At 41.4% G+C, this 12,261-nt stretch overlaps 1 protein-coding gene across 17 annotated transcripts in view; it reads right to left on the bottom strand.

Moving 5' to 3' along the window:
- The window catches only part of LOC137139903 (ankyrin repeat and SAM domain-containing protein 1A-like), a 58,090-nt gene that overhangs the window by 8,668 nt on the left and 37,161 nt on the right, over window positions 1–12,261 (bottom strand). For 9 of the 17 annotated variants that reach the window (XM_067527781.1, XM_067527777.1, XM_067527785.1 and 6 more), the window contains 3 exons: window positions 10,246–10,302; window positions 8,789–8,858; window positions 5,731–5,846 (listed from right to left, as the gene is read on the bottom strand). In XM_067527781.1, the coding sequence (XP_067383882.1) occupies window positions 5,731–5,846; window positions 8,789–8,858; window positions 10,246–10,302 (243 nt within the window). Of the gene's footprint in view, window positions 1–5,730; window positions 7,229–8,788; window positions 8,859–10,245; window positions 10,303–12,261 lie in introns of those variants that run through there. The other 8 variants (XM_067527778.1, XM_067527779.1, XM_067527780.1 and 5 more) reach the window with 8 other exon arrangements.

The following is a 12,261-nucleotide window of genomic DNA, read 5'->3' as shown; positions in this document are numbered from 1 at the left end:
GGTCAATTACTCCAGAGTGAGATCATCACACTCCTCCCTAGGATGCAACCTACTGAATATAGTAAGTGGCTTACGTCAATAAACCCTTAAATGAGATGTATGAGTGGGGGAAGCGACAGACAGGGCTGTGTTTGTGAATGATGGCCAACCCCATCTTTGGTTACGCACAGTATCATATTTGAGATTGTGTGGCATGTAATGGAGAATGGAGAAAGGAGCAATAAATCAATGTCAGGGTTGCACAGTAGTCACTGTTGTGATGGAGCAGCAGAATGCTGGTGCATCGATATCTGACAGTAGCTGTAGGCTGCAAGGAGAAATTGATAAAAAAAAACCTTACAAGTAAAAGAAAAATGTCAATTTTTACATGTAAATTACAACAATCCCCTGTTAGCTCATCAAATTGTTCTGACAGAAAAAATAAAAATTACTGCTAAGCATCACTACTCATATGACCAGTAGAGATCATCTTGTGGAATACTTAAGGGGTCAGCAACTAAATCTCATTCGGTAAAGTATCATGATGCTCCATGGGAGTTGCTGCCTCAGGAGCAAATTGTGACGGCTCAGGGCCCGAGCGGCTGACTCTTCATTATGATCTTTGAGTTAATCCTATGGTGCTCACCTCTGGACGCGCACACACTCACACACTCTCTGTAATGGGATGGAAAAGAAGAGGAGCTGTCTCTAGGTCAAACCTGACAGCCTGTTTTTCATGCAGACGCTGTAGATGCAAACGAGGGGTGGAAAGGACCAGGAGAGGGGAGGAGGGAGGCTGTCAGTGAGAGTAAGAACTACAGAGTCGTCTGTAAAAACACCGCCTGTGGTATCATTATTTTAATTACAATTTTGCTGAGCGAGCAACAGCTTTGTGTTGACATCTCATTTATACAGTACTGTAATATGCATGATTATTCTCGGTGTTTATAAGCTCCCACCACCCTGTCGGGTCACGTCTCTCTCGGGTCAGGCTAGTCTGAACTACTGTGAGCCACGTTAGTTAAAGCTCACATCTGAGCACAAGACATCACAATGTATTTCCTTTGCTTTTTTAACTTGCGTTTAAAAGTGACAACTTAAAGCCCATTATCTCTGAGCAGCAAAGCTCCAATCACTGCCTCTCTGCCTGTGGATAGAAACTACTTGGGGAGCTGGATGGATTATGGTGCGTTCATGGATCATTGCATTACTATCTCACTGGAGATTAACAGATAAATGGCTCTGTGGGGGAAAATGCAGCTCCAACAGTCTGGTTCCACAGTCCCTGCTCCTAATTCTTGGGTTATGTTCTATAATATTTTCGTTCACAGCAGATACTGTATTTGGGACAGCACAGCGGTGAAGCGGTAAGTGCTGCCGCCTCACGGCTACAAGGCCACAGGTTCGAATGCCTGGCCGGCTGTTGCCGTTCTATGTAGAGATGCATGTCCTCCCCGTGCTTGCGTGGGTTTACTCTGGGACCCTGGTGTCCTCCCACAGTCCAAAAATATGCACGTTAGGTGGTGACTCTAAATTGCCTGCAGTTATGAATGCGATTGTGAATCGTGAACAGGAAGCCTGTCTGTGTTCCCTGCCTTTTGCCCAATGACAGCCAAGAGAGGCCCCAACCCTGAACAGGATAAACGGGTTAAACATGATGGATGGATACTGTTGCTTGTCAAAAGCTTTGCTGTTAAAAAATTTGAACAAAATGTCTGCTTTGAACAAGGCTGTGTAAGATGGGTGGATTTCATTATCGCTGAAAGTGCGCTAGTGCTTCAATGACAATTATACCAAATAAATTACTTTTGAATAAACCCACAACATAATTTTTTGAAATTTTGGTAGAACCCCTAAATGACACATACTGGCCCTATAACAATTTGTTGAATTGGCTGGAAAAAAAAATAATCTGAAGATGTCAGCTCTACATCTGGAAAGTTACATTGCACAAGTCATAAAACAATGAAAAAGTAGCTGATAAGGGAGAATAATTACTAAAGAAAAGACTAATGTGCTAATTACATTTTTGCTACACTTAACTAAAACCCGACCAAATGAAAGGACTTTAAATTTGAACAATTATAAGGTGAAAGATGCTGAGCAGAGTTTACGGAGACTCTGAAAGAGTTGATCAAAATCCTATCTCCTGCAAAATTAATATTACATTCCCCTCTGCAACATATTGACAAGCTATCGACTCACAAAAAAAGATTGTGGAAAAAACCCTAGTGCGGGACATTTCTGACTAATGATTCCACAGCCTCGGCAGGTCAATAGTTGTTTGAAAGCTGACATCAGCACAACATGGGTGAAAAGAACACACCTAGACTAGTGTGGGCTAGTTTTGTGTCTGTGCTTGTGTGGCCCATCCATCTTCGCTTTCCTCTGCCTCCCTCTCATTAAAATGCTGCTGCTCTCTCCCTTCAGAATATCCAGAGAACAGTCACAGCGGTCCCTCTGGTTTTAAAGCACTCTGAATTCAGGCCAGGGGCTGGAGGGCACAGATCACTCATTGTGAGTGTCCAAAGGGAAGCTAACCAAAAGGAATGAAAGTCATAGTTTGTCCTCCTAAACAGACTGTCATAAAATCACACAGGCCTTTAAAGAACAACTCAGAGGAAAATTTAGCTTCATGTGCAAAGATGAGATGTTTAAAAATTAACCATTCATTGGTTATACAGTACGGTCTTTGCACAAAGGGTTTTGAATGTTGATGAGCCTATACATCACCATCATGTGCACAACAGAAAAATCTATGAATCCATTTGTCTATGCTTAAGCTTAATGCATGAAGCCATTACTGAATTTCCAATGTGTCTGCAGGCATTAGTGGCATTGACTATTTCCAGCATCTGTTGAAAAAAAAAACAGCAATGAGGACCAAACATTTAGAGCTATGAGAAAGAAGACACTGCTGAATTGAGATGTTGTGCGTTCTGATGTTTTTCTCCCCTTTGTGTAACATTTCAAATAAAATAAATGCCTTTTGTCCAAAGTTACAGTACTAACTGTATCGTGCATTGATCCACCTCCAGAGATTCCAAACTTTAAAGTGAATTTGTTCTTCCCTAGCTGGCACTGTGAACACTAGCTCAAAGTCAGAGACACCGTTGCCTTGAATACAAACTAACTCTGAGCTCGGTTTGCAGACCCTGTCACAGCCACCACAAGCTGTGCTCAGAAGCAGAGGAGAGACAAAAAGAGCCGTTTCATTTCAACAAGCGTTACTTGTCGGGACTAGAGGGGACTGGAGAACAGCATGGCCACGCAGAGCTTGTTTCATCAGGACATTTGCTATATTAGTCGATAAAAAGCATCTAATTGGTTTCAGAAGGGGCTTGTCTCTGCCTCGGTGCTTGAATACGAGACAATCGCTGCTGTTATTGATCCACTACAGCGAGTCTGCAGGGTAGACAGAGATCACAGCAGTCTGACTGGCAAAGTAAACACTGTTTAATTAGTGCTCTCACTGCACATTGACTTCAGCTGACAAGCAGTTTCCCAACCAATGTTGTTCAGTGTTTTTTGAATAATATGGGACAAAACGAGGTGTTTTTTCTGCTCAATTGATTTTGATTATGAAAAAGAAATGACAATTTCTGTCTGCAAATATTTTATTTATTTTTTTGTCCTCTCAGCTTATCCCGTGATTTCAGGGTCACCACAGCAAATCATTGTCTGCATGTTGATTTGGCAGTTTTTACGCCGGATGCCCTTTCTGACACAACCCTCACCAATTTCTACCGGGCTTGGACCGGCACTGTTAATCTCCTTTATTTACTCTGTTTTTTAGCAGCTGAGTTACAGAGGATATGTCAATGAGATATACAGTATTTGACTTTTTAAAAGTTGTATGCATCTGCAATATCCTTTTACATGTATGAGTTTGTGTAATGTGTTGCGTGAACATTTGTTGAATGCATCGCCAGAGTAAAAGAAATATCCATCTGGTAATGCAGCCACTGAAATATACGCTGTTCCTCTCCTATCAACACTAATGCACAAACATACATTAAACACAATTAGATAAGTTTAGCAAACACATGGCGACTCAGAGGGTAATTCCCATTTCCAATTGAGACCAAACTATGATTCCTGAAAGGTCAACATTTGCTGAGGGAATGAAATGCTGTTTTTAAAGGTAATAGCTTCACTTTTTCTAAATCCTCCAGTGATTTCAGAAATCCAGGTAGTCTGTAAGCCGCGTTTAAAGATAGAAATATTGCCAGCTCTCCACTTTGAAAAAGAGGGGATTGAGGGCTGAGGAAGGAAAGTGTGAAAGACTAAAAGACAGTAGTAGGATTAGACCCAGGGAGCAACTCCAGGGGCTTCAGCGCAGAGTTAAACACGGGTGGTGATGACAGCACGTGAGAAGGAGAGAGGCAGATAAATGGAGGAAGGCTCTATTCTAAGATTATGTAAAGCAGATTTAATATTCCTCATTCAAATAGCATTTGTACAGTAAAATCGGCCAGACATAGCTTTCTCCTACAGCTATAAGACTCATCTATACTGTACAAGAGCAGAAATGTAAAGATTATTTATTAATTTTGTTGCACACAGTGGAGAAGTTGCTCCAGTTTGTTTTGTATGTATATACATGTATATACAGTCCTCTGGCTCTGCCTTAGATAACTTTGTAGTATTTTGCATAACAATGCATAAAAACAAAACATTTACTCATTGATACACTTACACAGTTGTAAATGTTTTTGAAAAATACGGTGTTTTTTTTGGATATGTCAGTTAATGTGTTCTCGCCAAACTGTAAAACAGTGAAATCAAATGTGTTTAAATGATATGAAAACATGCGAGCACGGTTGGTTATCCGTTAAAGAGAAAGCAGAATGACTGGCCTGTTGAAGGAGGTGAAGAGTTTTTCATCTTGACACATAAGATGTCTCATTTCTAACATGCCTACTGTCTTAGTCTACCAGCTGGGCCCCTCATTCTCTTCTCTATCAGTCCTCATTACTGACAAAAGCATCACTGCCAAGTCATAGTGGCGTCCCGGACCGTGGGCTCTTTAAACGTGTCAGCTTGGCAACACGATCACATTGCTCACTGAGGTGCTTCTCTGTTCTGGGCAGGCATCAGGTGCTTTTCACATGCAGTCGGCTCACTGATAAGAGGCCATGACAGCGGCCTTCTAAGGAGGAGTCAGACTGTCTGGTTGTCTTTCAGCACAGGATAAACCTAATCTAACACACTGCTACATGCAAGGATGTTACATTTCCTGCAAACAAAATAGTTCACAGCATAGATTAAACTGCATACTGTGTAGCTGATTGGACACGTAACTCTAGAAAAAAACTCATGCCTAAGGGCTTGTCCCAAAAATCAGAAGACAGGTCCTATGATTGGAACAAGTACTGAATATTGTGAAAAAACAAGTGGTGTAATGTGACATTTTAAATTATGAGCTAACTCCACCCAGAATCAACTTTTCCGATAATGAAAGGTTGTAGCTCCCAAAATAGAAGTAGTCAGCTCATGATACATTGGGAGGGGTTGTTACGGGATTACAGCTAATTGTACTTCAGATGAAGCTAAATGGATCATGTCACAGTTAATAGAGGGAGGTAACAATTAGATTAATGCACAAAGACACCAATGGGAGTAAGTAAGTGCTCAAAAGGCCAAAGAAAAAAGGAACAAACATAGGGAAAGTCAAAAAAGAAAGTGGATATACAGTCAAGAGAATTAAGGTACAATTTTGACACTATATAACAGAAGTGAGGAACTCACCATGAAGTGGAGGTCGTCAAAGCCGTTGGCGAGCAGCTTGTTCTCGTACTGTGGCAGACCCACATGTTCCAGCCAGTCTCCCACAGGCTGGTCCAGCAGCCGGCCTGCAGCACCTGCTGACAGGGGAAAGCGCTTCAGGAGGGAGAAACCTTTTAGCCGGTAGCAGCGGCACTCTGAGGATGAGATGTGGCATTGCCACATCATTCTCGGCCAGCAGAGCCGAGCGCACCAGCAACAGGATGCCGGAGAAGACAGTGTCCTGTGTGCACAGGGGGTCAGCTCCCGCACAGCAGCGGGGGCTGAACCACAGTTACCCAAGTGGGATAAAGGTACCCCTAATCCCAGGGGTGAAAAGGATAATGAATGGAGTATAAACTGGTTAATTACCAGCTAATCTAGAGTTCTTCACTGTAATATTCAGCCAGGAACATGGCAAAATGTTTTTACAATGAACAAAATATGACCTCACTCAATCATTTAGCTAGATCAAAATGTCCCATAAGTGGAGGCAGCAACATAGCTTGCAGGTGATTTAATAAAATTTCAGTTTATCAAGAAGCAGCAATTTATATTCGTTGTTAAAGGGAAAGGTCTGGTTCAGTGAAGGGGAAAGTTGTTTTTCGTAAACTTGTGAACAGGAGCAAGAGATGATAATCAAACTGATCCCTGATTGACAGAGCCAATCTCCTCAGCATACAATCCACCACAAGGAGCTAAGACATGAATCAACCTGAGAAAATGATGCTGATCACATAAAAAGCAGCGAGACACGTGGCAAATGCAGGGGGGCTAATGCAATCCTGCAACACAACTGCAGCGAGTTGAGATTGAAGACAAACAAAAGCTCCACTGACAGCTGTCAGCGGCCCGAGCAGAGAGGTGCCACTACTATTAACATGTTTAACCTCCCTTTAAGACACTGCAAAAAATATTACAGTTTGTGAAGTTAACTTTATCTCTCGATTTGATAACTGCACCTCATCCACAGTTTAGTGTTTTCTGCTCATAAAAAAAAAGACTTAAATATGAGCAATTGCGTTTTACCTTGTGAAGGACGACGCATAAAGAAAGCTGCCAACTTACAATAACAAGCAGACATCATTATCTAAAATAAAATTAAGTTTGAAATGCACATTGTTAGTTTTTTTTTTCTCCTTTGTCAGTGCTCTCATCATCTATTCAACCTGCCACAGACCCAACCCTGCTCCTGAGGATGTTCCCATATCAGAAGTCCCATTTTTGTCAATCCAGAAGCTCAGAAATTTGTCATGGGGAAAAAAAAAAATCCACTTAAGGATCCAGTCAGTAACTGTGAAGAGCACTTTAGTAATAGCTGGCCCCCAGATTTTGCTCAGTCTGACATAATCTGTGAGATGCAATGAACTCCAGCAGAAGCCACTTTTTTATAAAAGCTCCAGTCGTCCAGTTGGGGCTGAAGAATGGACCATCTAACCCTCCAGATGCCGAGGTGTTGTCCGCCTATTGTCCTGGCTGCTCACAGTATCGCTGCCTGCAATTCCTCTCTCGTCCCGTACTCACTCTCTCTCTTCCCTCATAGCTTTCCCCACCCCACCCCCACCCCCCACCTCTCTCTCTCTCTTTCTGAAACACTGCAGGTGGCTGCTCTTTTTAAGTGCAGCTACAGTTTCTGCAGCTTCTGTATCGCAGGCTTGTGTTATCTTACACTCATTAAAGCTCCTTCATCCTCTTCCACCATCTTTTTTACTCTGATGTAAAAGTCTATCAGTGGTGATGAGGAAAATGTGCTAGAGACTGCTGGCACAGAGCCATTCATACTGAACAGCTTTCTAGTCACCCACATTGGGATGAATCGGAGGGTAGAGACTGGGGCTTCTCACATGTGCATGAAAAACAAAGTCTGTCTTCAGCGACTCCCTTCATGGGCCACTGACAGCAGCTTTACTAAGATGGAGCACTGGGCAGGGCGGCATAGATGCTGAAGCTCACACACACACACAGTGGAATGGATTCAGTCTTACAGAGGATGTTGAGACCAGGCAGATACAGGCAGCGATGTGGCGCGAACTACTTCACTGCAGAGGTCTCAACTTTCCTCAGGTCTACAAGGCGATGTGAGCTAATCCCCAGACATGTAGAGTGGTTAATTTATAAGCAGCTCACTCCAGTGCAGTGCTTAACAAAGACAGGGGCTCAAATGAAACCCAAAAATCCTCATGCTGAGGTAAAGATCTGTTCCATTGCCTAATGACATAAAATCGTGGCTTAGGCAAAGTGCAAACTGGAGGTGAATGTTGACTAATCTGAGAGGGAAAAGCTGACGGGGAAGAGGTTGATTGTTCAGGTAACAGCTACAGTCTCCAGGCACCATCCATCAGCCCTGACGCACGGCTTATGAAAAGCCTGAAGAATAACAGCGGAGCAGGTACAGAATGCTTAACACAAAGACATTGCGTTACACATCACAAGGCTAGATCCTATAGTCCATCTATCAGGCACTTTGGTCTTAAAGGTAAAAATACACTCAGTACCTTCTGAGGGAGGTTTACTGAGCAGTATTTCACCTGGCAGGCTGAGACAGGGTAAGAAAAGCTGTTGTTGGATGCCACCTTCACTGGCTCCCACGCACCTGCTTGACTTCTTTTGAGTGCGCCAATAGAGGTCAAATATTTTTGAGGATGATTATAGAGAAAATCTAATCTGGTATGGTGAAGAAGAAATGGAGAATAGGTCCATAACAAAAAGAGATCCATTAAACCTGGACCCATCACTTCCTGTTCTAGGCAGTCAAAGGGTTTTAAGGAAATGCAATTACACAAATGCAGTTCAAGTCTGCCATGTGGGTTATTTAGTGTTTATATGTACAAACCTTCCCAGTACGATTCCCAAGTAATAAATAATATAACATTGGTGAGATTTATCAGAAGTGAGTAAAACCTGATACAAGTAAGCAGTATGAGGTTCACTAGTCCACTGTCTCCCCCTCAAAGAAAAATTCATACATTAAAGTATAGAACACAACACAAAGCTCAAATTTCAGGTGTTTAATTCTAGTGAACATTTAATTATCATACTTTACCTGGTGTAGCATAATGCTGGTCTCTTGAAAAATCAATGCCAGCACCAATCAGTGTCATGATCTTCTCAATCTAAGGACAGGAAAAAAAAAAAAAGAGAGAGAGATGAGAACCTGGAGAAGTCATCAAATTTAACCTTCACCTGTTACTAGCTGAAATACAGGAAAATACCACAAACCCCCAAATGTTCCATTCGCAAACGCAAATGAGAGCATTAAGACTATATTAAGCAAGAGAAATGCATATGGTTGGTTGCTTTATATGTGTCATATCAAATTCTATTGTCTTCTATTGGAGGATTTACTAGACATTGGCTGCAGGGAGCATTGTCTCCTCTGCTGCCTGCAGCCAAAACAATAGTGGTTACTACAGACATCCTGGTCTCATGACATAAATGATCAGAGCACAATGGTTCTCCAAGAAAGATTCACCTAAAAGAAAAAGTGTACGATCTAGGAAACAGATTCAGGAATAGTGTGAGGTGATTCAGACCTTTCTTCTCTTTTCAAAGCTTAAAGAGAAATTTGGAGCTAGTCAAACTGCGTCCTAAGGCTTACTCCAATAACATTTTTAAAAAGTGTTTCAAGGCAACAGGAAAAAGCACAAAAGAAGTGACATAGAAAAAAAGAAAAGAACTAAAACTGAAAAGCCCAGATTCCCATGTTTCATGCATCACTAAAGAATGCATGTGAGCATTATCAGGCAGAGTTACTGATGTCCACATCTTACACATGCGCAAATGTGGACATATGCACTCATTTCCTCTAAATGTATTTATAAAGGACACTGAGGCAGCAGTGAAGCATTGAGCTGCAATACTGCAGCTGTCGTAGGACAAAAATATAATGTTAGTCCAGGGCTGAGTATGGATAGATACTGAGAAGTGACGGTGCTGATGTCACACCTTTTAGGTATCCCAGCACTGCAGCTCCATTTAAGAATGAGCCCATGTTTTAAAAAGCAGAATGTATTGCTAAATGTGTTGCGCATTTTTAGAAATATGTTAACCTAAATCTGTGGTTACGGAGTCCAAAACCGGTCTGCTGCTCTAAAAGTCTCCAGGCAGGTTATCTGTCCACATTAGTATGATTAAATAAGGCAAGTACCACCAGGAGACACAAGTCTACATTTATTAGTTTCTCATCATCAATCAGTGAGTGGACGTTTTAGTAGTGAAGTGGTGTAGAGATGTCTGTCAGAGGAGCGGAGACAGAAATCTAACTTTGAAGAATGATGCATCTCTTTAAATGTGACACTATCAGACTGGATAATTCATAATAAATCAAAGCCTTTAGACTTACTTAAAAGAAATGAATAATCACTAAGATTATGTCATTCCATAAAAGGATTCATTATGCCCAAAAGAATCCCATCTAGCTGTACACAGAGCGCCCGAGAAGAGGACAGATCCAAACCCCTTAAGGACCAGAAGATACTTATTTGAAATGCGAGGTCTTACTCTGGTAAAGAACTTGGATCTTCTTTGTTTTGTGGCGGCAGTAGTTGTCCGTTTCTGCTGAGAGAGAATTTAGGGTTTGGTTTTCCTTCCTTTAGTGCAACTATTGTACCTCCGCAAGCTGTTAAAGTCATCCTGTATTATACCACCATCCGCTACGTAGTTAATAATGAAAACATTGAACTTGATGTAAAACACAAATGGAAAACTGTCTCATGCATACACAATGTGTTTGTGATAATACAATTGTCAATTAATTGGGAGTTGTTAATTGAGAAAACAATTCAAATAAAATAGGAACACTTAGCTGTTAAGGAACTTTGCTATTTTTATGATCAGCATGAATATTCAGCAATCAAAACACCTAATTTTTATCACGGAAAGAGAGTTGGGGGGGAGGCTAGGTCACAGCAGGATCATAGTGTTTTTAGTTATCCATCTGCCCAATGTTAGTTCTCCATATTGTTGATTAAAATCCTGCATATTGACCAGATGGTATATTAGTCACACAAGCTCAACAAATAACCTCCATCTATCAGCACCACATGCTCACTGCATCAGTCATTAAACAGGAATGTCGATGGTGAACTTGCAGCTTTTCTCCTACCTGAGCAAAACCCAGATGATTCAGTATAAGAGTATTTCTACATGTGTGATGGGTCCTAATACTAGATTTAACCAAAGAAAATATGTATAACCGCTCAAGAGTACAACAAAAATGATCATTCAGTTCAATGAGGAACTCTCTTAAATCATTCGTACAAAAGTGGAACATTATACATCCACTGGGTTACACTGCATAGGTTTTAGCCAGTTCTAACTAATGAACAAACAACAATGCTGTTTGTGGGTTAAAAGTGCAAAAATTACACACTAATTTAACTGGAGGTTTTATGACAGATTATTGGTTGGCTTTGGTACTAGTTAAGCTGTGTATACTCCAGGAAGTCACTGCTTCAGGGTACAAGTAGTATAAGACCCTCTTAAAAAAGCACCTTTTGCCAATAAGACATTATAGTTATTCTATTTTTAATAAACAAATAACAAAAATCATGTTAATTAGCAAGTCTTTTTAAAAGGCTCAGTTTTTGTTCACTGACTGGATTATGTCAGTCTAGCTGATCCCCTCATTTACAGTCCATGCTGAGCTAACTAGCTAGTTTTATTACACACACACACACACACACACACACACACACACACCCCCCGACACCCCCGCCCTGTTTATACCTGTTTCCATAGCAGCGAAAACAATTTCTCTACAGCAGAAACAGAATCACCCACATTTTCTTTGGCTATTTCAAGTGTGTTCAGCACGACATGACAATCTCTTTTCTCACCAGTCTCTATATGATGCACTTATATTGCACTTTTACAGCACACATCTTTAGGCCTGGGCAGGTAAAGCCAATTAGAAAGCTGCTGATGACCACACTCACACATGGAGCGGTTGTTTCTTCTGTCATAACGAAGACAGTGGCCATGGAACATAGCTCCTGTCAATGGGATCATTTCTCTACAATGAATAGCAGGGGGACAATAAGGAGGGGCAATCCCACTCTGACATACAATTTAGATTTTTCCCCCCCATAGGAGACAATATATGCCAATGTCCTTTTAAATATTAAAGCATAAGTTGCACGATACTATCCCCGGTTGCCGGCTAAGAAACAACCTCAGGGTGCCTTTCTTTGATCTGCAGTGTATAGAAAAAAGAAATCACGGGCTGCATTTTAAACACTCTCGCATTGCGGGTAAGGTCAGTGTACCAATCACAATGCAAATTTGCGTATAACTGCAAGCACAAAAAACAAGCTGCAAAACAGTTGCTTCACAGAGATTTCAAGGCAGCTATCGTGAAAGGCAGGTGTGATATAGGGTTGGAGCTGGGTAAATATATCCTTATCAGGGGACACAGCCCAGTGAGTTCCTCAAGGTAAAAAGAGAGAGAGTTAGTTTTTTTTGTTTTTTGCAGCAGGACCAAATCAATACAGATCTGAAATGGAGAAGCATCCACTG

This window comes from Channa argus, chromosome 13 (genome assembly GCF_033026475.1).
Source record: "Channa argus isolate prfri chromosome 13, Channa argus male v1.0, whole genome shotgun sequence".
NCBI lineage: Eukaryota > Metazoa > Chordata > Actinopteri > Anabantiformes > Channidae > Channa > Channa argus.
Note: the sequence above shows the minus strand (reverse complement) of the source record. Positions and strands in the feature narration are given on the sequence as shown.